Genomic DNA, 26262 nt, shown 5'->3' on the forward strand with positions numbered 1-26262 from the left:
TTTTCAGTGCCATCACATAAATGCACCAGCCCTAACTTTTCTGTGTTTAGTTGGTAACAAATGGATAAGTACAACAACTTCCACACTTATATAGAATCAATGCTGAGACTATCAGCACAGCACTGGCGTAGCTCAACCTGGAGAGCAGCAGGGTGACAGAGTGCAGTGCCCAGATTTTCATGTTTCACTGTGCAGATATGTAATCCAGAAGCTGTTGGCTGATTTACTCCATAATAAACAGAGATCACTGTGAGCCTCACCTACTTCCCAACACAAAATCCGGGTCAATATGAAAGTCAGGCTTTTGAAAAATAAATTTTAATTCGCTGCATTTATAACTTCCATAAAATCAAAAGCTATTCAACCATACAGAATGGAATATGAAACTAAATGCAAATACTTTTGCAAAATCTGAGTCAGGTTTTTGTCAATGTAAGAGTTAAAGCACAGAACATACAACCCAGAATAATAATTACACTGGGACTGCAAGTTCCCACAGATGTGTTTTTATCCAATTCCTTTCATTGTTTCTTTGTAACACACAGACTACAATTCTGAGGCATGAAACCCCAGTACGGCAACAGACAATGCATGCTTCAGCAAAATCCACCAACATATCATGTACAACTGCAGCAACGTAAACCAATATGCCAAGAAACAAGTAACCCTTTAACTATTCTCCGAAATAACCGCACTGAAGACATTCAGACTGCTTCCTCCAAATTTTTTCCATCAAAATTATGGATCAGAGGAGATATTAAATTGATAGAAATTACTTTTGCAAGAGTGCCCTACATTACTGGCTGTTGCTGAATTTTCCAAGGTTTTCAGACAGGGCAACTAAAATGAAAGCTCTGAAGTAGTCTGTTTCCCATGTATAAGCCCCAGGGAGTTAAATCACACTTTCCCAGATTAGATTCCCCAGCTGGTATATGATACAGCAGAAATGCTCTGATATTTTTAGCTGGTGCTCTCTCAAGTCCAGATCAGGCAAAAACAACCATGGTCATGCATTTCCATGTAATTCTTTTTAGAGGAACTGTCTGGTAGCAGAAGTAAAAGCAACATTTTTATGAATCAATTCTGGGTGATAATATTCAAACACAGTAGCCAGTGCAGGCAACCAGTACAGTGTATATTTACTGCACTAACATTCTTTGCCATTATGTGCAGTTGTTCATTTAAATCCGGGAGCAGTCCTCATTATGCAATATAAGTATATTCTGATGTTTCTTTATATGCACAACAGCATTCAAAAGCGTTGTATAACTACCAGCATTGCCCAACTCCTGAACAAATGTAACAGTATACCATTCTGCCAACCAGCTACCCATTTGCAACTGCCACATGATATATTTAGTGTCAAGAGAAACAAAATAGCAGGGGAGGGTCAGCCATTAAATGTGTGTGCCAATTCAGCAAAGCTATCTTTGAAATTCAACACTCAACCATCCTGCACTCGAAGCTCCTCTGCATCATTCTGTAGAATAATCAATTTTTTTAGACTGTGCGGTATTCTACTCACATGCCACAGTAATAAAAGCCTACTTAAATGAGAGGCACAACAGCTGCCAGAATATAGAGCAGCTAAAAATAAAGCAACGACAGACTTAGTCTTTGCAGCATTACAGTCACAAAGGAGCTGCTATTCGGTTTCTTCTCTGTAACTATGCAGGCGCACAAGTCCTCAGAAGCATCAATTAACAGTGAAATGATTTGTGAATAATACTTCCAATTGGATAGTGTATCATCCAAATAAACAGCCTTTTCTGTTTTACTTGTACAAAATCAAAATGACCAAATCCACTCTGCTCTGAAATGTATGGTAAGTACTCTCATTACTGGATTTGTCACATTTTGATGTGGCACATCATTTGGTTTTATTCTTTCTAGAAATAACTTATAAACAGAACATAAAGGGCACCTTCGAATAAGATTTTTATTCCATTAGGGAAGGGTATGGCCAATTACTAAAACTTTCTTGAAGATTTTCAATTAAAAGTATTATTTCTTTGTATTTAGTTACTTGCACTTTATATGGCATGAAAAATGCAGTTCTTTCAAAAGAAAGTTTTTCAGTAAAGATGTACCAGTTCAATAAATTAAGGAAAGTGCTTACTTAAAAAATAATAAACCAACCTAAAAACAGGCCAAAATATATTAATGCCTACAAGATTTCCTGAGTAATTTTGTGTTTTTAAATTTCTACCAATGTATAAGATTTAAGTAAATTCACAAATGTGGATGTATTTTCATAAACAATTTTTGTAGCTGTAAAGCTGTAGAATCATAGAAACCCTACAGTGCAGGAGGCCATTCGGCCCATCGAGTCTGCACCGACCACAATCCCACCCTGGCCCTACCCCCACATATTTTACCCGCTAATCCCTCTAACCTACGCATCCCAGGACTCTAAGGGGCAATTTTTTTAACCTGGCCAATCAACCTAACCTGCACATCTTTGGACTGTGGGAGGAAACCGGAGCACCCGGAGGAAACCCACGCAGACACGAGGAGAATGTGCAAACTCCACACAGACAGTGACCCGAGCCGGGAATCGAACCCGGGACCCTGGAGCTGTGAAGCAGCAGTATATTGGTAAAATGTAAGAGATTGTAAGCTACAATTTAACCAACTACGAAAGAAGAAAAAATACTTAGTTTTCATTGACCATTTCTTTGCCCCAGTACGAATCTTTTCATTTCCAATACACACATACTTAAATCAGCATTTGAAGTAGTTATTACACTACCATTTTTACTGCACGAGGTTATCCTAACTCTCTCAGGCTTATACTAATGGCAATCTTGATTGCAATAGCCCCTAGAAATAAAAAAAACTGAATAGATTACTATGTGTATTTGTGAATTACTGTACAATGCAGGAATTGTAAGAAGTCATTCATCTCTGCTCAATAAAAGGAGATTGATGACAGTAAAGGATTGTTTCTCTGACTTACAGCAGCACAGACGTGTAACATGCACCAATAACAACTGTTCCTTCAGGAACGCCACTGGGAATGAAGGCTGCATCACATGACTGTCTAGTCCAGTAACCAGTCAAGCATAGTTAATTCCATCTGTGTCCACATGCCTTGACATTCCATTCACTGTCTCGCACAGTTTTCAATCACATCAGAGGCTTTTTGCCATTATGGAAAACATGCAACAAGTTCCGTTGTTTTTTTATATTTACATGGATATATATTATATACACACACACAAATATATACTTGTTCAACAACAAAACAAGGGACACTAGTGAGAAAAACCTAACATACATGCAGAAACTAGTGAATGTTTTACACAAATTGTAGGAACTCTAACAAATATGTTTCAATCAACATATAAATGCACAAAAAGACTAGTGAACAACTGTTTTTCAATCCCTGCTACTTTCTGTAAAACTACAGCACATTTTAAAACACAGCCTCATGTCTGAGCACCACTTCATCATCTTGCCAGAGTAGAAAGTTGTTTTGTCGTTTAAAATATTCCAGTGATTAGAAAGGCAATTTCATCATTATCAACACATTTTTGAAAATGGTCGCCTTAATACTCACAATTTGAAATTAAGTCAAATCAGAAGTGGAATGCAACCTAGTTTTAATTCAGCTAATAAAAATCCATTGGTGTAAGGTCTTATGAATCAAAGGCCTACAAACTGCACAATGATTAGTCTCCTCTTTATTCCACGTTGAAACTAGATCCTTGAGATTATCGGATTGTAAACATTGGTATAGCGATCATAAATATTTAAAATACCCATGACAAAACTAATTGTGTGTGTGTGGAAATATCACAAATTAATCAAAATTTCACAGATTTGATGCAGAGCATATGATTAGGCCAGACACACCACCTTGTAAAGTATGCCAAAGGCTGTAATAAAGCTACACACAGATGGAGACAGTTAGCAAAACCAGAAATAAGCTGGCTTGCTCCCAGAGTTTCCTTGTTCTTAAATAATCCATAATATAGAGATGGAAGTCAATTGCAAGTGCATCTTATTCACAGCAGGGATTACAACAGAATGGTTACATACAGCTGTTGCAAGCAACTCAACAAACAGTAGATATAAAATTATTTTATAAACGTGAATCGCTTTAGTAATAAACTAGAAAAGGAAAATAAGTAGATAGGTTGTCCTATGTAGTCTTCTGCACTTGGTAACAGATGGATATGAAGTAACAGTGGCTACCAGAAGACTGTCTCCCTCAACCGGAAACAACATGATGTACGAATGCAAAAAACAAAAGGGGAAATATTCATGAAGCAAGGTCCATCAGTTGCCATTTTTAGCACAGGAGATGTCAATTAATGGGTACACTTTTAAGCAGCACTTTTGTTTGAACAGGCAATATTTACTCAGGCATCAATTTCCTACATATCCTATGGTGTTTGCTTAATATAAACAATTAGATAATGGAATGTTTTGCTCACTGTTGGGTTGCTTCCATTAAATATTTGGGCATTCTTGGAACATTTATACACTAAAATAAAACCAGTTAGCAGATTCAGGACTGGTGTTGTACTGAAATGTCATTCAGCTTCTGGTAACAGTATTATACATTTGCCAACTCTTGCAGAACATATCCTGTTATGGGCAATGGCATTATCAAGTTAAATGCTTAGTGTCAAAAAAAAATTCCAGATTGATGAGACATAAAATCTATATAAACTGAGTAGCAAGCCTCATTTTTAAAGTCTATTTCCTTATCTATCCAGACTCAAGCCGAGTTGGATAATATATAAAAGGAAAACAGGTTCTTAATAGGTTACAGGATGCTATCCATATAAATATATTCACCTCCATGTAACTCAGCTTTTCAGAAAAATAGAACGTTTATATATTTTTGCATGATATAAAAGGTTTTTAGTACTCAATAACTAAAATCTTTCTGCTGAATCTTGCAAAATGTTTTCATAAATTCCTTCAGCAAATGTAGACCAATGTATCGGGCAACTATAGGTAATTAACAAATTTTCAAATGACATGGCAGCAATATTGCGAAGATCAGCATACCTACAATTCTTACATTACATGCCATTTCATATTAAAAACTCATGTTTTAAAATGCCTTCCAAATAAACCAAGTTAACTTTATTTGAATAGATTCAAAATTAAAAACCATTTAATTTCATTCTAAAATGCATTCAGTATTGTTAATGTGCTCCAGATTTTAAACTAAACATTTGTTTGAAAACCAAACAAATGCAATGGTTTCAAATTCAGAGGGCACTCAAAATGTGTTAGCCACACTAAAAATAACATGCTCGGTTGGCTTGTCCACAAGTGTAGCCTGCAAATTTTTCAGACGTTAGTTTCACAAGCATCACAGCTGCCTTCAGGTCAAGTTAAATTCCACTTCTTGAAAACTCTGTTGCTTCATATTTGCTAAGTTCCTAAACTTATTCTATACAAAGTGTTTTTGTCACTGTACAGCAATTTTTCTTTTTACATCTACTTCATTGCAGGTAAAGCAAAAATGAGAAAATGTACCATTGCCATTTGATTGCTAATTTCAGTAATCTGATGGTACATCATGTGCTTCTGGATGCAAGATTAATTTTCTCTGCAAGTGTCTTTTTATGAGAAGCTACTGCAGTTAGTATATGAGCTCAAGATTGATTCAATTTGCACATCATTCCCTTTCCCTCATGAACACCTGGTTTAACCACAACTGTGGACAATAACCAGAAATATTTCCATATTTTCAAAAAGATAACACACCTGAAATGTCTTCCAACCAAACTCTTCAGTCCCAGAAACTAACCACTTCCCTCTTCTACCCTTTTATTTTACCCATGTCATAAATTGTGACCTGTTTATCCTTTTATTTTCCCCAATATGATAAAAGTAAACTGGCAGTAATGATCAGACTTTGCATTTTATGATTCAATGTGAAAAAAAAGTCACCAAAGTCCCAGAGGACCATAGGCTGCTCTTCCCCTTTTTTGAGAGAGAGGGAGAGCTGATTGGTGATGATTTAACCTGAGCATCACCACACCTCAGGCGAGGGCAAGGTTGAGAAGGCGGGGCCTTCATAAATAACCTCAGCTGGTATGGGAAACAGGAAACAATGTACTTGCAGTCAACAGAGATTTAAGCTATAAAGTTTCAGCACAGAATTTTTTAAAAATCCCGACATCTGAAACTAATTGAAGTTTAATATGTACTGGTCAAGGATCAACAGAGCCAGATTTTAAAAAATAGTTAGAAAAATATCTAGTTGTCGAATGGATCATACTGAAGGGCTGTCAGCTCTTGCAATAGTTATCACAAATAAATAAGAATATTTAAAAGGTAGTGTGCAATATAGGCATTAGCATAAGGGACAGCATCTGAAAAATACTTTCGAATGTATTCATATACATCGCTGGAATTCTTATTTTACACAGCTATGAGGCCAAGAGAAGCAAAATATTCCATTACAATCCAATTTAATTTGTTTAAAATATAACATTCACTTAGCTGTGCTGCTCTTATTTTTTTTAAAAGAACATTTCTTTAAAAGTTGAGTTAGGCATTAATATTTCAACCCTCAACATAAATCTCTGTTATCTGAACCACTTGTTGCAGCGTTTAGCACACATTGCTTTTTTTCACCACCAGGAAGAGATCATTTACTCCTCGTTCGTGCAATGAATTCTGGGTTGGTTTCAATCCAAGCTGCCTGTGTTCTGTAGCATTGCTATAAAACTTTCCAGAGATTTCTGGCTCATAAAGAAGTAAATATGTGTTTTGTTTATGAGCCAAAGTCTCTGGAAAGTTTTATTGCACAGCTACAGGACACAAACTGGCTACAATTAAGTTATGTTTCCCAGAATGCATTACATGAAGGTGAAACAACAATGTCCCCCAGTGGTGAAGCTATTCAATGTTACAAGTAGCCTATCTATATAATACAATAATTCTAAAGTTAATACTGACATTTAAGATTTTTGATGTATGATTCCTGTCAAAGCACATTCTATTCGAACGTTGCCTTTCAGAATTCTACAAAATCTAAAGGATTTTTTTTAATGGTTTCTCCATCAGTGAAATCCAATCAAATGTTGTGCAATGTTTGAAAACATTATGACCAAAGGAATATTTGTGTTTAAAAGGATATAGTATGTATTCAATAGTACGTGGAGAATATACTGTAAGCATATAGAGAAGGCTCAAGCAGCATATTAACACCAACTTGACCTCTTGACTCAACACTTCGAAAATGTTTTGAGAATTTATTTTATTTCTGCAGGATTGTATTAGAACTTCAAAATCTAAGTAACACAAATCCAATCTGTACTTTTATTAAATGTCTTCCCTTTTATGTCATTTCCAGTTAAGAAACTATAGGAATGGCTTCCATCCAGGCCTCTACCTAACTGTTCTATGGCTAGCTGGTTTCACTTTTTACTGATGCTTTTACGAAGTGTTTGGAAAAACAGATAAGTAGCCACGCAAAACTTTACTGTGAAATATGATCCAACCAGAGAAAATGTGGTCATGCTGATTACCAGACATCATAGAAAAAGGCTCACCAAAATTGCACTGGCAGGCTTCTTTAAAGCAGTGAACTTTCATCAGCAGACTAATACCTTCAGGTGTCTTTTAGAGTCTAAAACAGAGAATCAGGAACTCCTGACTAGATCCACCTGCAGTAGGGAGGCACCAAGAGAACCCAAAAAGATATAAAAAGAAAAAGAAATGCTGAGGGTGAAGAATTCAGTCACGTTTAAAGTATATAAAAAAAACATTTTGACTGAAATTATTTCACTTGTAGAAATTGTGCATTATTTCACAATGTTTAGCTCCACACTATTTTGGCTGAATCATCGCAAAGGTTAATCAAAGGACTTGAATTAATGCAGCAATGTTTTTAAATTAATGATCAAAACATTCAGATTTACGGTGCACAGAGTCAGTGTTAGTCCAAGGAAAATCACTGAATAAGACTGCTGCTCAGCGAGCAAACTAAAATAAAATCCACAACACAATTTTTGTGATACATTTATTTCTTTAAAAAGTAACATTACAGATACAAGGACTTTACACTTATATTCATATACAAGTATTAGCAGAAGTAACAGGGTTAAAGGAAAAGCTGCCTTTAGGAGAATACTTTCAACAGGTTGTGTTTTATTTATTAGCTCAATGTTGTAAACAGAAATCTATTGCTCAACAACTCTGAACTGATCAAGTTCAACATATAAATGAATCACTAAGTGCACCCACCCATATCCCTTCTGCTTGGAAACGTTGCCCCAAGACACTATTTTATCAGCAACAGCATTGCGTTCTTAGTTAGCTTGGAACTACACAGTCTTTTACAAAGGGATTTCTCAAGAAATTTTTCATAAGCCACCCAAATGTATGGCAGATATAAAATGGCAAGTATCTTATATAGAGAGGGCTGCACCTGTAGGTACTTTTTTCTCCCTTTTGCATCTGCTTTCTGAGCAGTTTTATAATACTGCTTGTATTCCACAGTTCCACCAGTGGCATACATGATGCAAATATTTAAACTAGGTAACAAATAGCTACAGGTTGAGCTACTTTAAAAATCAGAAGTCCCATAGTGGAGAAGGGAACATAGATGAGAATGACTACAGAATAAAGGAGATGGTAACTTTGCAATGCAAAATATAGCCAAATAGGATTATGTTGTACATTTAAATCATCATATATTTAAAGCTTGTTGGACTCAGAAAATTTCAGGCCATGACATGCAGTATTCAAATAGCAACTATTACTCAGACAAGGCAATTTTTTCAACGTCAAACACATCATACGGGGTTAACTTCAACAAAGTCAAAAGCAAAGGACTGACAATAGGAACATTTGTTTAAATCTCAAATGAAACATCCATTTACCTTTCTCTTGGAAGTGTTCTATGTTGTTTGCTGAACAGTAATATTTGAATAAAATTCATTTTCTTTATAGGCATTTACAACTAAGCAACTTCTAGTGTAACCCCAGCACATTTACTCTAGTTAGCAAAATTACTTACATTAGATGTCAATACAGTTGGAGTTAAGTAATGCCATCAAATATCAGTAAAGTTGATCATCACTAAATTAATTTGAGGATACATACAAGAGAGCACACAGAATAACCCTCTCATAATTCTTAAGCAACAGCATGTTACAGTCTGAAAAGCACAATAAAACTTCTTAAGAGGGTGCTGTAATTGTACCAAAGCTTGATATGTGGATTTCCTACATGTTAAAGAGTAAATGATACACTAATTGCCAAGCTTGGAATATCGGGTGTTCTAGTAAGCAACTGCAGATAGATGCAGTAGCCTCAGTACTTCAGATATACTATATACAGGTTGCTTTTTGTTAGTTTGAAGAGATATTAATTCTCATTCTGATCAACCGATCCATAAAATGCTGCAATGAACCCAAGTATTATATAATATTCTGTATCAGGTGAACTTTGAGTTTCGAAGTTCACTTTCCATTGATTGGAACAATATTAATCCCTCTATGGCAAACAGCATGTCATGGAGTGGATACAGCTGGTCCATCCTTGGCAACATCTAAAAATCTTATTATTTTCTACTCTTAAAACCATCAGGCCAGACCCAAAATACTTCAGATCTAAAAATCTGCTTCTCAATTGGATTGGCGTGAAACACTTCATTAAATGTCATTATTTTTAATTTCTACTGCTTGATACTTAAACATATCCTGATACTGTCTAACTTCTCTCTGTACCATCAACCCTTCCTGATTGATCTCCCCTCCCCCCGCCCACCCAAACTTTATCATTCTGTCCTGATGATTGCTTTTATTAATTGCTTTTGCAGCATAGGTCATTTAAAAACTTAACTCTTATGTAATAGACTTGCACATACCGACACAGTACATTTTGTTAAATATATAAATTTAATTGCACAAATATTGGGCCAACTTTTTACACTCATTGTTCCTTTAGGTATTTTGCTCCTCGACCCCATCTTTTTAGATATATAAATTCTAAAACAAATAATAATTTTATTACCCCTCTACAGTATTTTTCTGACGCTTCAGTACTCAGTTAATGCTGTATAAATGTATGCTTTGCTCCTTGCAGGACTGGGCTCATCATCTGAAGTACTACAGAATTTTTGTTTACAATGATAAATGTGAAATAGAATGGCAAATGGATAAACATACATCAGGACAAAAATACTCTTGGTTAAAATAATAATACAAAGCTAATGCATCATTACCCAAGTTTTAAGACTATCCAAATCTTCAAACGTCCAATTTCTGGTTAAACACTATAATATTTTTAAATCTATCAAAGAGTATTTAGTCAAGAATATGTTCAAGATGATGCAGCGCCAAGGCATTAGAAAGCGGAAAAGATCCATTTCAAATGATCTTGTGCCTATCAAAGTGAAGATTTCAGCTTTAGTATTGGTGGTGGAGAAAGTGGACAGGCAACACCCTCTCCGGATCTGCTCTACATTCAATTATTCTTAGAAAATTTGAAAAACAAACTTAAATATGGTCGTTAGTAAATTATTTAGATTATATTATTGTTTAAAACATTACTGGAATTTATTACCTAGACCATATTGTGAGAACATGTAATTTGGCAGAGGCCAAGATCAAGGCTATAAGCAAAATGTCTTATCAAACATCAACAATAACTATTAAAATCCTTGTAATTAAAATATAAAAATAACTCCCAACTTTGTACCTTCAGAATCAAAATCTTCAGATGAAGAACAGCTGTATAAACAAACAAGTCTGGAGCTATAAATCTTGAATGCACCAGCCCTCGATTAAAGATCAAATAGGGTTCAGTTATCCTTTGAAAATAGTATCAGCTATTCCATTAAGGAACTTAATTTGTGCTGTTAATCACTTATATGCAGCTTAGCAGCAATAGCAAAAATAATGAACTATTAATACCAATGTGAAATTGTTAGGTTACAGTACAGGGAGTTCTGTTATATATTGATAAAATGCTTATAATGGGTTTGATTAAAAAATCCAAAAGCACATTTCAGCTCTCATCACATTTCCCTACTCCTTCAATTAAAAGTGACACAATTTAGCTTTGGAATAAAGATGCAAAAAGGTTGATACAAAACAAATAACATAAAAATATCACACTATATCGCCAGTTAATTAAGTCCATGTTCACACCAAATTCCTCTTTTATTTTCACCATTAATATTTTGAAAGTGAGAAATTAGTACTTCAAATATTTCAATGTTCAAGGAAAGTGCATTTTTCAGATATTTAAATTCAATTGTGCACACTAAGAAAACATTAACTGCAGCAGTCCAGTTGCAGTATCTACTGCATTGAGTTGCTTAACATGTACACTGTGGAAACATAACTTGAGATCATACATTAGGACAAACTATCAGAAGTGTAAGCATTGCAAATGTGTAAAAGGCAAGGAAATAGTATTTTTTTTATAATCAGAAGAATGTTTTTCAACATCAATAAATATCAAACTGCTGGTTTTAAAGTGCATATGATTTGAAGAGATGAATTTAAAAAGCATTTTTACTCAGACCAGGAATTTGCTGCATAGAATGCAGGATACAGTTCCCTGTACCAGCACCACAGCCCTTGCTTTCATCAGCTCAAAATGAAACAGCTGCTTTTTGGTCTAACATCTGTGTTCAAACTTGTTACAATTACCTGGACCACTACAGTTAACTAACTGCCATTGATTTCACACAGTAACATTCGATCACTTTAAAGTGCCTTTAATCTCAGAACAATTATTTCATATTTTGTTTCAGTGGAACTCATCAGGTTTTAGTCCAGCAAAAAAGTGAATGGAAAAACCTGAATCAGCAGTTTATTTTTGAAGCATTCAGGTGATTTATAAATATGTGGGCTCTTTGCCAAGTTAAGTAAATATTGCGATGATAGTATTTAATTATAAGGATGACATCTCTGACAGCGATTGTAGTAATGTAACTTTTAAAGCAATAAAGCAGCCATTTTCTCATAGGTATTCACATCCAATTTGTTCACATTTCCTACAGTCTGTAAAGAAATTGACTAGTCAGGGAGCTTATTCATCGAATTTATTACAATTTATTCAGCTCCAAGGCACATTACAGTCTTCTGTTACTACAGAAATGTATAAAGAACAAACAGAGCAGTTTTGTCATATACAGTACAGCATTTTGCTCTACTATTTAAAGCATTCGTGCATCCATAAAGCAAAAAAAGTTATAAAAAATTCAGATCACTGAATCATAAAATGAAATATTTTGCCCTTGGAAACTAATAAAAAGAACCCCTCACCTTTTTAAAAAAGTCACTTTGTAGGAGACTATCTCCAGGGCGTGTAACATAACTAACTGTGACCATTCTTTGTAACAATTTGTTTGCATTTCTGCAGACGTCAACACTGGCCTTGGCAATTCAGCGAAGTGCATACATTTACAAAAACACACCAGCAGCGTTAATTGCTAAGTGCTATGATTTTGTACCTAGCCAACACACTGCCTCAATAAGTGAAAACAGTATTAAGCAATAATATCTGATATTCTTTAAACAAAACCAGGTTCATCCTTCAAATGAAGAAGAGTACATACCTTGTTTCAAAATATAGAAACATACGACGGAAATGAAAAATGTCTATACATAAGACTAACTTTTTAGTTCTTATTCACATTTTACTTCAATTACTGAAGTTAAAAATTATGGGTCTCTTTCTTTTTTGACCTTTACGTCCCCTGCTAAGATTGTAGCAATCTCTCCTTGCATGAATGCCCAAGGGACATTTGAACCTACTAAAGGGCATTTTTCTCCACTGGGGCAATAAACTTCTCCATTCGCCCCCTGAGCCTTGATGCTCTCCCGAGAGCATGGGAAACAGAATTTATGATTGGGCACTGATGGACATTGCACAAAGTGAGTATCCTCCAAACGTTCATGACAAATGGTGCAGCACAGGGGCCCGTTGTTGGCCATCGGTGAGTCTGGAATGTTTGGGGGGTGAACGGGGTCTATGTTGGGATTGGGATGGTTGTTAGGAGGGGCCACGGACAGAGCAGCATCCCCGTTCCTGGACACCATGCGGCGCTGGCCGCCCCCTGAGGCCGGGGACACCGGACTGTTGCTGTTCCTCCTGGTGCTGGTACTCGTGGTCGAATGTACGGAATTGCTGCTGTCCTTTGGCGAGTGGGCATTCCCGAGGGTGTCAGCCACGGACATGAGGGCGGCCATGGGGGACTGTCCATTCTGGGTGCTGCACTCGGGGGGGGTGGTCCGGTTGGGTGGCAGAGCGGAACCACCGTGCGGCACGCCGCCTGCCCCGAAGCTGCCGGATACCGCCATAGTGAGCTTTAAGGCTTCGTTCTGGTTCGAGAGCCACTGCTGTTGCCGCTCTTCCAGCTTCACGCTGCCCGTGTCCGAGTCGGGCTCGGGGGACGCTTTCCGCTTGCGCATCCCAGTTCTGGAGCTGTTGGGCGGGGGCCGCGGCATGTTGCACAGGGCGGTGGGTAAGATGGGGCAATTGGCGTCGATGTGGGGCTGCGGCAGCATGTCGGCCCCCACCACCTCCTTGAAGAAACGCACCGACTCGGGCAGGAGGTCACCCAGGAGGCGCCAGTCCCCCGAACCATGTTTCTTCTCGTACTCTAAGTACTTGAAGCCTGACGATAGGCCTCTGCTGAAATCCTTCATACAGTCCTGGTACATCTGCTTGGCCACCCCGGAGGCGCTGGAGAAGACATTAGCCGAGCCACTCGGGTACTCGATGAAGATCTTCAGCTCGAAGTCCATGCCGGGCTTGGAAACGGCGTCGAAAGCGAAGACCCGGCCCAGCAGAGAGTGATCCTTCTTGAAGCGCACATCGAAGGGGTTGCAGTTGGACAGGGTGAGAAGCGTCTCCCGCACGATCTTGGGCTTGTTGGCCCAGTCCTCGGAGCGGTTCCTCAGGCTCTCGCCCAGCTCGGCCAGGGTCTCGGCGTTCCGCTGCTTCTCCTTCAGCTCCCGCTCCTGGTCGCTGCTGGATACCGAGCCCGGCCGCTTGTTTACATCGCTCAGCACCTGGCTGCTGACCGTCACCGATGTGCCAGCCAGGCTGCTGGACGGAGACGGCCGGCCGAGCAGCCCGTGCGGGGCCAGGGCTCCTGCAGACGGACCGTTTAAGGTGGTCTGAGGCAGCAGGTTGGGCGGCACAGTGACCGGGCCCGGGGGCACGATGCCGTGATTTCTCCGCGATGAGTTGGGACTCTGACGGTTCAGTTCCGGCGGTATGTCCTCGGGTTTGGGGAATCCATTGGGTCCGTTCAGGCCATTGGGAAGCCTGCCAGCGTGGGCGAGGCTCGGGTACTCGAAGCGAGGTCTCTCGCTCAGGGAATAGCGATCGAGAGGCGGCTGCGGCGCCTTGGACGAGCCGTCGACATGGTTGAGCTGCTGAGCCGCCTCCTTGCTGCCGCCCAAGGACTGCACTTTGACAGGGGGCGGCCCCGGAGAGCGGCCCTCCTGGAAGCCGTGAGCCCGCTTCAGCTGCCGCGCCGTCTCGATAACAAACTCGATGCGATCGGCCCCTTCGTAGTTGACGCAGCCCCGGCACACAGGCTCGGTAAAATCCCAGATCATGGCCCACGGCATGCGGGGCAGATCGCAGAGATAACACGACTGTCTCCGGGACGAAGAGACCTGTGCAGCGGACATGGTGCGAAGGCGGTGGGGGGGGTTTGAGTGGCTGGGCCCGGGCTCCCTCGCTCGCTTTCCTCGCCTTTCTCCTGCTCCGCTCTCCGCTTTCTCCTCGCCTCCTGCTCGCGCCACCCAGCTCCTCCGAGCGCCGCGTGACGTCAGCGCCGCGCTGCAGCCCGCCAAGACAGCCAGTGCGCACGCGCAACTGCCCCAGCCCCCCAGACAGTGCGCAGGCGCAGCCTTCCCCAGCCCCCCGCAGCCAGTGCGCAGGCGCAGCCTTCCCCAGCCAGCATGGGGTTCGCAGCCCAATCACTCTGAACATGACTCACTCCAATACACCAAGTCATTTCACACGCGGTAGTAGTGGAAGAGGTCCTCTAACAAAAACATTTTCAAGATGAATGCTGGAAACTTTCCATTTTAATAATTGTTACCAAAGCACATTATGGGAATGCTTATTAAAATAGTTGTGTTGCTAAAACATTCTCCTAATCCCTTTCACAATCAAAAGGTAAAAGTTGTACTTAAAGGCAAAATGAGACACCAGCTCAGCAATTACATTTTAAATCCCAGACTTCAGCAAACGACGCAATCCCCAGGCAGGGCCAAGGCAGCACGGAAATAACATTTATTTTGCTGAGCAATTGGCCTGGATTCCCCGACTGCAACATCGGGCGAAGGATTAATGACGAGAAACAAAACTTGCGATAAAAGGATCTCCTTTGATCGTCATAAAGGCTGAACACATAACAATAGAGTAGTTACTGTATAAAATGCATATTTAAATAGTGGGTATGTGAGATCAGTCAAGGTCCTACTCCCCTACCCCCAGCTGCAGCTCCAGTTCCGCCCCATGACGTCAGGGCCTGTTCTATTTCAGTCCCTTCAGAATGTCGCAACTCCCCATCCCTTTTGCACCAAGTCAGTCACAGAGCCAGCACATTGCATTCTCTGCTGCTAATACTGCACTCAACCAGATCCTCTGCTTTCTCCACTCCCACTTTATTCGTAGTAATCTATTCATCCCAAGACTTTTTTTTTTAAGATCGCCCCCAAACTAATGCAAGGGGGTGAGTATCTTAACACTACAATCTCAGCATTTTATAACTAAACAAACTCAACCCGAGCGGTATTGGCCTGGCTTGCTGGGAAAATGGTAAAAACGAGTCATCGTAACGTCAGAAAAGTATGAAATCATTTCATAGAGGTTTAAAACTCGGTCAATATCGAGCCAAACAATTATGCAACATCCACCCACATCTAACTCCCTGTCAGTTTCCTGTTGTGCAATTTGCTGTGTGCAAAACGGCAATCTAAAACGATAAGCTCTCTCCCAATAAATGCTTCTATTTACTTTTTATGAAAGTAGTTGCCCGATGGTGCGTGGCCCGAGGTGAGGGAGGCGCTGCTTGTTTTTCCAGTATGGTTTAATCATTAATATGGATGTGGGCCATCAACTTCGGAGGCTACGTCAGCACTTTGAAATAAACATAACCGTTTGGTTACTGTTTAATAAATGTAAAATTTAACTCAACTTGTAATGGCTATTACATAGGAATATAAAAATGAACAGAAAGAAAGCCAAGTGGAAAAAAAATCTTAAAACTTGTATTTGATTTCTCCTTATTTCAATTCAATGAACACAAACAAATCCATACTTTACAAACATTCACTACTTTTGTAGATTGCTTTCAACTTTTTCATTTAAAATAATTCCGAAACTAAAATTAATTTCTTTAGCGCTTCACTAATCGAGCTTGAATCACAATACATCCCTTCTCCATCCGATTCCACATAAAAGAAATGATCCATCCGTGTAGCACCCACTCATTCCCCTCCTCGTAAAGCTCGCTATTTTAACCAGTGTAAATACAACTTTAATATTTTTTTCATAATACGTACTTACTTCTAAAACTAACAAATCGACAACGTTTTTAAAAATGTTATAACGGTTCAGTGTTTGAGCATCTTAGTTGTACAATTGAAATTCGGACCCTTCACTGAAAAGCACAATTTCAATGTTTGCCATAATCATACAGGTCCACATTAATTCAAAATAACTAATGAGAGTTGTTTGTTCTCTATTCTGAATTTAAAAAAACATAAGCATGTTTCTCGGACCTCAACTATCACATAAATGGAAAGCCCATCTTAAAGGGTCTTGTCTCGACAGAATATGTAGTCATTTATCAACATATTATCAGTTTTCCATTAACATGTGCCTACGATTTTTAAACACACCTTGCAATTCTCGATGCAGAATTATAATTTATACAGAACTGAAAATGGGGCAGAGTTATGACACAGAACTCATTATACAGCTGAGCTTTTGAGGTGAGATATTCCAGAAATGACATTTACCTAGAACCATTCGACCACCACCCGCCCCTCGAAAGGATGGGACAATGACGTGCATGTGAAAAGTATCCATTATTATTTACTTGAAAAAAACGTTGTAACCTCATTTAAACAGTAGATTTTTTTAAAGCAACAATGTTATTTTGGGCTATTCACTCGCAATTCCTAAGGATTGATCATCTAGAGAATAAGCATCACATTGGGTTTTCTATGTCATACCTATTTAACGATCGTTGCTACTGGACTACAGACCCCTTTTAAGTCACCTTGCCCAACACTGACACTGCGACGTGAAACGAGAAGCACGGTAGAATCTGCACAATCCCTACTTTAGTAGACATAGTAAATGCCGAGACTGATAATTAATGATTCCCTGCTTTGTTTACTTCCTGCCCAAAAATAAAACTTTAGACAAGTAGTTCATTACATCAGAGATTTTTATTACTAGCAAGTGGTTAAGTAAAGAAATGTTTCTTTAAAAGTATTTACCAAACTTTGTTCCCCCCTTTTGTGTTGATTTGCACTAAAAATCGATCCTTTACATAAACATTTAAAAACGTCCTATGTGGTGCAACAGATAAAGGCATTTTGGAAAGTAAACGAAAAAAGAATACAACTAACCTTGAAAAAATGAATATGCATACATACATATGTTCACCTATGTTAACCCCAATATTTTTTTAAAGTTGTGGCCAATACAGAATCTATTTTTAATCATACAGTTAGCAGGATTTTGGCAGACATGTTGAACATCCCCTTAACAGCTGTAAATAATTAAACTTACAGGTCAAATTAAAACATGTGTAATTCATATCAAATTGGAAAGTTTGATCTAATGATACAGTAAAGCATAGGGAAATGTTTCTGTTACTTAATTTAAAGTTAAAAATTATTTAAATGCATTTTAAAACCATTTTTAACTTTTATTATGATACTAGGTCCATCGTTAGGACATTGGGTACAAAGTACATTAGGAGATCATCTTTACCTTTAAGAACTAGTTTCAAATTATTCCCAGTCAGCTGCAACAGAAGTTTCCTCATTATGCTCGGAGCAAGGCCCTAATTTGAAATGAGTTAGATTAATCTAAACCTCATTCTTAATGTGCAATGGGCAATAGACTTAGCACTAAATTGGCACAATAATATCTGTTATTTGCCTGTGAATATGGGGCTATTTTCCTACTTTGTGTGTCTATCATAGAAGCCTCTGTTTAAAAGTAACAGTTATTATTCATTGGCCCAACGACTAGAGAAAAACACAAATCAATTAGAATAATCACTTAAGTCACAGAACAATAGCTTTTTCCATGGTGCCAAAATACATCAATTTTCTATGAAGTTATAGTTAACACATCTGGTCAGCTCTTTAACTTGACATCACAATATCTTTTGTTTTAGAGCTAGACAACTTGCATATTAATTATTCTTTATAAGGGGTTTTCAAGAAGGTGATCACCTTTATAAAGAGCTATAAATAATGTAATCAGAAAATATACACATTTGGTACAGACATACATTACTTCTCAGTGGAGGGAAGTGAAATGCTAAAGTCAATCCATTTGACTTGTAAAGGATTTTACTTCCACTGAGTGTTATCTCTTTTCTTGGCAATCTACAAATACATTGAGGTTCCTTTACATTCTTTTGTTGAATATTTATGTCTGTACTGGACAACACATATTATTAGCATTAAACACTTTCCGTAACAGTTATATCACAAGCTAGATAAAAAGAATGGAGCTCCCCTGATTTTACCTAAACCTGGGGAGCAACTCGCTGGAAATCACTGGGGGGGGGGCAAAGAATGGCTGGGCATTGGGGGAGAGAATGGCTGGGCATTGGGGGAGAGAATGGCTGGGCATGGGGGAGAGAATGGCTGGGAATCGGGGACAGAATGGCTGGGAATCGGGGACAGAATGGCTGGGAATCGGGGACAGAATGGCTGGGAATCGGGGACAGAATGGCTGGGAATCGGGGACAGAATGGCTGGGAATCGGGGACAGAATGGCTGGGAATCGGGGACAGAATGGCTGGGAATCGGGGACAGAATGGCTGGGAATTGGGGAGAGGGAAGAGATTGGCTGGGAATGGGGGGGGAAGAGAATAACTGGGAAAGGTGGAAGAGAATGGCTGGGAGTGGGGAGAGAATGGCTGGGGATCAAGGGGTGAGAGATTCGCTGGGGATAGGCCTGAGCCTGGATTGGACACAATCCCACAATGACCACTCGGAGTGTGGTCAGCGCTGACTCGATAGGCCGAATGGTCTCCTTCTGCACTGTAGGATTCTATGATAATCTATGATTTTATGATAATCTATGGTAAATTAAATCTACTGAAACAGTATCAATTCTCTCATCGCATACCATATATCCATGTGGTCATAGAGGTTTACAGCATGGAAACAGGCCCTTCGGCCCAACTTGTCCATGCCGCCCTTTTTTTAAAAACCCCTAAGCTAATCCCAATTGCCCGCATTTGGCCCATATCCCTCTATACTCATCGTACCCATGTAACTGTCTAAATGTTTTTTAAAAGACAAAATTGTACCCGCTTCTACTACTACCCCTGGCAGCTTGTTCCAGACACTCGCCACCCTGTGTGTGAAAAAATTGCCCCTCTGGACATTTTTGTATCTCTCCCCTCTCACCTTAAACCTATGCCCTCTAGTTTTAGACTCCCCTACCTTTGGGAAAAGATATTGACTATCTAGCTGATCTGTGCCCCTCATTATTTTATAGACCTCTATAAGATCATCCCTCAACCTTCTACACTCCAGAGAAAAAAGTCCTAGTCTATCCAACCTCTCCTTATAACTCAAACCATCAAGTCCTGGTAGCATCCTAGTAAATCTTTTCTGCACTCTTTCTAGTTTAATAATATCCTTTCTATAATGGGATGACCAGAACTGTACACACTGGTCTGAACAGCAATACATATTGCATGCAAATTAGTTGATTTGAAATGCAGTTGTTAATAAATAATGTTTCTTTTTTAAGTGCATCTCTTTCTTCCTCCAACAATCTGTTTTGTTCTGGTCAGATTCTGAGAAGTGTGTGCACTTTCAGAGGATTGAAGACCAGAAGAGGTTAACAGAGGTAGGAAAAGACAAGGTCATGAAGAAATTCAAACATGAGAATCAGAAATTTAAATTGGAGGTGATGGGGCACCAGCATTCGAAGTACATGAGCAAGAACAGGGGTGAGAGTTGAACAGAAGCTGTAATTAAAATCAGGTACACAAAGAAAAATAAAGAGGGAAAGAGAGATGGGTATAAAATAGAAATATAAAATGTGGGTGGCACGGTAGCACAGTGGTTAGCACTGCTGCTTCACAGCTCCAGGGATCTGGGTTCGATTCCCAGCTTGGGTCACTGTCTGTGCGGAGTTTGCACATTCTCCTCGTGTCTGCGTGGGTTTCCTCCGGGTGCTCCGGTTTCCTCCCACAGTCCAAAGATGTGCAGGTTAGGTTGATTGGCCATGCTAAAAATTGCCCTTAGTGTCCTGAGATGCGTAGGTTAGAGGGATTAGTTGGTAAAATATGTAGGGATGTGGGGGTATAGGGCCTGGGTGGGATTGTGGTCAGTGCAGACTCGATGGGCCGAATGGCCTCTTTCTGTACTGTAGGGTTTCTATGAAAAAAGAAAAGTAAATTTTTAAAAACCTACATCAATATTTAAAATCTGAAAAAATATGACCCCACACTTGTCAAGGTAAGATTTTCGGTGCCACAGAGATGCTTTGGCAATAATTATGTCCACCATCCATTAAAAATTCACATACACTTAAAAATGGACAAGCCCTAACATTTTCTGGCATGTTTATGGAGCATCCAGTGTGTAGGTGCCACAACACCATGCATGTGTTTCAAAGCCAAATCTCTTGGTGGTGGACTGTTAAAACAACTCTTTTGGAAGACCAGGGAAAATCAGACAGTAATGTCCTCGTTTTCACATTTAACTGTACACGTGTAGACTATTTACTCCATAATAAGTGAACGTTGATAGCCTCACTTATTATTACCACAAAATCCAGGCCTATGTTATCCTTTAGACCTTTCCTGAATATAAACAGAACACAGGTTCAATGAATCAGAATGTTGTTGGCAATACAATCTTTTCCACACTCATATACCGGAGTTAATATAAAGTAAATATTAAATACAATTATCCATGTTTTCAGTTTTACTGTTAATCATTCCCTACTCCAGTTCATTGCACACAATTACCATCCTTTAACTGTTGAATACAGAATTGAAATGCAAAACCATCAACAAAAAGGTTTCAATCTCTAAAGCGTGCATATCTAAAATTAATTCTCCTGGTTTCTATCATTAAATATTATCACAGTCACATAGAACTGATACTGATCACAGTCTGAAGGTACATATCACTGCCTGGCATCATTTCAGACCAATACACATTAACCTCAACAGGATGGTGCATGCTATTTATATATTTTGCTCTGTTGTATTTTCTAAAGATATTTCTATTTTACTGAATATTAGCAGCATTATAACTCAGGTCTGTGGTAAACTGACAGTTCCAGGTGATAATTTAGTCCTGCGCTGGAAATTTCTTTACAGGTGTGGGGAACCTGACTTGCAAATATTGCCGACGGTGTTCAGAGTGGAAGACAAACCTCGAAAGAGGGTTAAAGCTCCACATTGTACAGAATATTATGGTTGGCCCCAGTGAATTCAGCCCAACAGGCAGTCAGACAATTTGACAGTCACAGACCAAGGCACACAGATACTTGCAATAACCAAATAGAATAGATTGCGTTTGCAGGTTTTTGCCCATGATAAATTTGAACATATTCAGAACTTGATGGTGTATAGTAAGTGTAAAAATACAGCAATAGGCTTACAGTCAAGAGGTAGGCAACAGCTTATAAATACATTGTCCTCACTTTAAGTCACCCTGCTTAACAATGTTTCATTTTAAAGCTGTTTATTCTTTAGGGTCTGTTTCTCTGATTCACATCCTGATTTCCATTTGTTCATCTCATTGCCATCGATACAGCAATCAAACAACACTGTCAAGAGATTTAGCTGAAACCTCAAGAGTTGGCTTAGGAGTTTCTGAGATCAGGCCAGTTTCTGCCCTGTTTGCTGCCTCACTCCCACCCTGCTTATTTCCCTGTTCACCAGCTTGTTTGCCATTTTGCTCCAAATGGCTAAAAGTACTATTGACTTGCTGTTTCCACATCCAGGCAACATAATAGGGAGAATCTTATCAGAATATGATAAAGTGTCAGTTCTGGCAAGAAAACTGGCACCCCACTAACCAGTTTTCTCTCCAGATTTTGAGCCACTTAGTCTGATAAAAAAAGGACATAGTTTACACCGTCACTCTGGCAGGGCAGGGATTCTGAGGGCCGTCAAGACCAGCTGCACTGAAATTGGGATGCCATCTTAAAAGGGCACCCCAATCGGAAAACAAAGCTGACTTCACATCACATCAGTGAGGTATGAATATTCAATGAGGGGAGAAAATTTGGCAAGAGAGAACTAGATAATTGTATTTCATTAAATTTATTAAAATCTGATTCACGACCATAATTACATCACCAGCAAGGGGTGAGGAAATCGGAAATCACTGACAAGATTTGCGATTTCCCGCTATCTCAGGGTTTAGTTCACCCGCCAGCAATCCCACACAAAGAATGCGGGCTCAAGATCCCTCCCAATCTGAGGAAAGTCTCACTTGGGAGTGGGGAGCAACTTGCTGGCGATCATGGGGGGGGGGGGGGGGGTGAAGAATGGAGGGAGAGGCTCGCTGGGGGCCGGAGGGAGAGGCTCGCTGGGGGCCGGAGGGAGAGGCTCGCTGGGGGCCGGAGGGAGAGGCTCGCTGGGGGCCGGAGGGAGAGGCTCGCTGGGGGCCGGAGGGAGAGGCTCGCTGGGGGCCGGAGGGAGAGGCTCGCTGGGGGCCGGAGGGAGAGGCTCGCTGGGGGCCGGAGGGAGAGGCTCGCTGGGGGCCGGAGGGAGAGGCTCGCTGGGGGCCGGAGGGAGAGGCTCGCTGGGGGCCGGAGGGAGAGGCTCGCTGGGGGCCGGAGGGAGAGGCTCGCTGGGGGCCGGAGGGAGAGGCTCGCTGGGGGCCGGAGGGAGAGGCTCGCTGGGGGCCGGAGGGAGAGGCTCGCTGGGGGCCGGAGGGAGAGGCTCGCTGGGGGCCGGAGGGAGAGGCTCGCTGGGGGCCGGAGGGAGAGGCTCGCTGGGGGCCGGAGGGAGAGGCTCGCTGGGGGCCGGAGGGAGAGGCTCGCTGGGGGCCGGAGGGAGAGGCTCGCTGGGGGCCGGAGGGAGAGGCTCGCTGGGGGCCGGAGGGAGAGGCTCGCTGGGGGCCGGAGGGAGAGGCTCGCTGGGGGCCGGAGGGAGAGGCTCGCTGGGGGCCGGAGGGAGAGGCTCGCTGGGGGCCGGAGGGAGAGGCTCGCTGGGGGCCGGAGGGAGAGGCTCGCTGGGGGCCGGAGGGAGAGGCTCGCTGGGGGCCGGAGGGAGAGGCTCGCTGGGGGCCGGAGGGAGAGGCTCGCTGGGGGCCGGAGGGAGAGGCTCGCTGGGGGCCGGAGGGAGAGGCTCGCTGGGGGCCGGAGGGAGAGGCTCGCTGGGGGCCGGAGGGAGAGGCTCGCTGGGGGCCGGAGGGAGAGGCTCGCTGGGGGCCGGAGGGAGAGGCTCGCTGGGGGCCGGAGGGAGAGGCTCGCTGGGGGCCGGAGGGAGAGGCTCGCTGGGGGCCGGAGGGAGAGGCTCGCTGGGGGCCGGAGGGAGAGGCTCGCTGGGGGCCGGAGGGAGAGGCTCGCTGGGGGCCGGAGGGAGAGGCCCGCTGAGGGCCGAAGGGAGAGGCTCGCTGGGGATCAAGAAGATAATCACTCGTATTCAGGAAAAAAGAACCTGCTGTGAAATCCAACTCCAATTTATATATTGAACTATAATGGGGAAATCTGATTCACAACATTGTATTGTTTAAGTTACACTTTTAAAGAAAACAACAATGATTTTAGGTGAGGGATTACTGTAGTAGCTGACCAATCCCAATGAATGATAAAAGCAGACAGAGGATGGAATTATGTTGCACACCCCAGGTGACTGTGCAGGCACAGAATGAAAAACTGTTTGAGGAATTATAGCGACACTGTGTTAGGACAAATAAGTATGCAGCTACAGGGACTAGGTGGTACAAAACTGCATTGTGGATGGAAAACAATGCTTGTGGCAGAAAGGTTGAAGAAGACAATAAGAGACAGTAAGCTGCAGTTACATAGGAAGTAAAGCATAATTTAATATGCATCAGTAACCTGACTTTCTTTTCGGTGAGGGAGAAAGGAGTTGAATTTATTTGTTGCTCATGGTGAAAGCAATGAAGCGTTTTATCTACTTTTGTAGTATAGCATACGCTAAATGCACAGCAGAACAGCTCTGACTCTGCCCTAGCAACATGCTTTAACCCCAGCATCAGAAGAGCATCCACTACCAGTGTGAATTTTCTATTCTCAATTGCAAGCATCTTTACGGCCAGACAGGTGAGATTGCCAATGTAGGTTTAATGCCAAATTATGGCAGTTTTATGATGTGGGCCCATGCTGACTTAGTCCACTTAACTATACTAGGTTGAGAGTGCAGAAATTGACTTCACATATAGCATCTACAGCCAACATTGTAAAGAAACATTGTCAGCCTGACTGCGTTGTTTGCTGTTATATAGCAGACTATTCACATAATGAAGAAACCTACTCTTGCTGTGAATAGCTTTTGTTTCTCCACAAGCACGCATAAAACCCTTAAAAATAAAACTTTTCTCTGTAAAGATAATGTAACTTTATATTTAGTAAATACATAAAGTCATCTATCCATGCTTCTTCTGGACATAGCATTCCACCTCCACGCCCAAAGCCATAAGGCATAATTTTCCATCTCTGTAAACTCTAACTGATAGGCTGCCAAAAATGTGATAAAGTTCAAACAAGCTGTACCCCGACTCAACAAATGTTTAGCAAAGATGCGGCCAAGCAATACCCCTGCTTCTGGCCTCTATCAGTGATTAATGGTATTTGAAAAACAACCAAAGCTTTATGTTACAACTTCACAACATTCACAAGGAAGAATAAATAGGCAAGGAAGGACATGATTGAAAATTCAGTAATCATGTGGGGAATGGACATGCACAAGCCCTAGTTTCATAACTGAAAAGCAGGTAAACTAATAGATAGTTTATAACTATGTGTTAAAACTACATATATCAGCACTGTCATGACCAGGTGAAAAGGAGTGAACTCAACCTCCTTGGTTGTTTACAACAAAGGTTCAAGTTTCTTTTTCACGAGAATATGCTTTTTCCAAATCAAAATATATTTAAACTGTGAGCAATAAAGAGCCAATCAAACAAAGTCTTCTTGAACAAAGAGCAAATTTATTAACTGCTAAACGCAAGAAAAATAATAAAAACAATGTCAAGCATTTGTCTTTCATGCAACCATTAGGCCCACACACATAAACACAGATATCAGAAATAAGGAGAGTCAGAGTCCAATAAAAAAGGTAAAATAACATATGATTAATTTATTATTAAGTGTCCTTTGATTGTCCTTGAGGCATAGATTTTAAATGCTGCAGACAATTTAGGTCAGCTAGTTTCTTGGATATGGTCAGATTGAGAAGATGTTGCAATTATTACTAGATCTCAGTTCACTGGTAAGTTTCTGGCAAAGTTGGCTTTTCAACTGGGTAACACACTTATTCCAAAAGAAAGAGAGGGAGAAAGAGCACCTTCAGCCTGTTTTCCCTGCTGAAGACTTTCTTGACATCACCTGTATCACTTGCAATCTCTCTCAAGTGGCTGGGCAACCTTGTCTTGAAATACTTAACTATGTTTTTCCAAGAGATTTGTGTCTGTGGCAGCCATTTTTTCAATATCCAGTATTTTGTAGTTTTAATGTCACTTCCTTAAACAGTTATGAGTTTTGATGTTTAGATTATAGAAAATATCTCTTTCTTCACACTCCACTGAAGGTGATTTGTTTGTTTCTTGTTTTCACCTTAAAATATGGCGTGGCATTTTAAGCAGTTAGCTCTATCTCAGTTCAAATTGCAAAATTTCCAGTCAATTGAAAGTTGGAAAAAACATATTTTCAAAAAATGAAGGGGCATAATCTCATGACAACACACAGGTATGCAAAGTACATCAACCATTGTAGTTGAAAAAAAAGATGCAAGAAATGTGCAGTAAGATATGCATAAAATAATCCAAAAAATATTTTGAAAATATTTTTGGACTTGGAAAATTATAGTCTAAGCTA

The 26262-nt window shown here is 40.6% G+C and overlaps 2 protein-coding genes across 2 annotated transcripts in view; both read right to left on the reverse strand.

The window, feature by feature from the left end:
• The window catches only part of kiaa0586 (KIAA0586 ortholog), a 547244-nt gene that overhangs the window by 385444 nt on the left and 135538 nt on the right, over positions 1–26262 (reverse strand). The window lies entirely within an intron of this gene.
• irf2bpl (interferon regulatory factor 2 binding protein-like) lies at positions 12024–14778 on the reverse strand. The gene has a single exon (XM_078233833.1). The coding sequence runs from the start codon at positions 14640–14642 to the stop codon at positions 12660–12662; it is 1983 nt and encodes a 660-aa protein (XP_078089959.1). The 5' UTR covers positions 14643–14778; the 3' UTR covers positions 12024–12659.

Source organism: Mustelus asterias, chromosome 18 (assembly GCF_964213995.1).
Source record: "Mustelus asterias chromosome 18, sMusAst1.hap1.1, whole genome shotgun sequence".
NCBI lineage: Eukaryota > Metazoa > Chordata > Chondrichthyes > Carcharhiniformes > Triakidae > Mustelus > Mustelus asterias.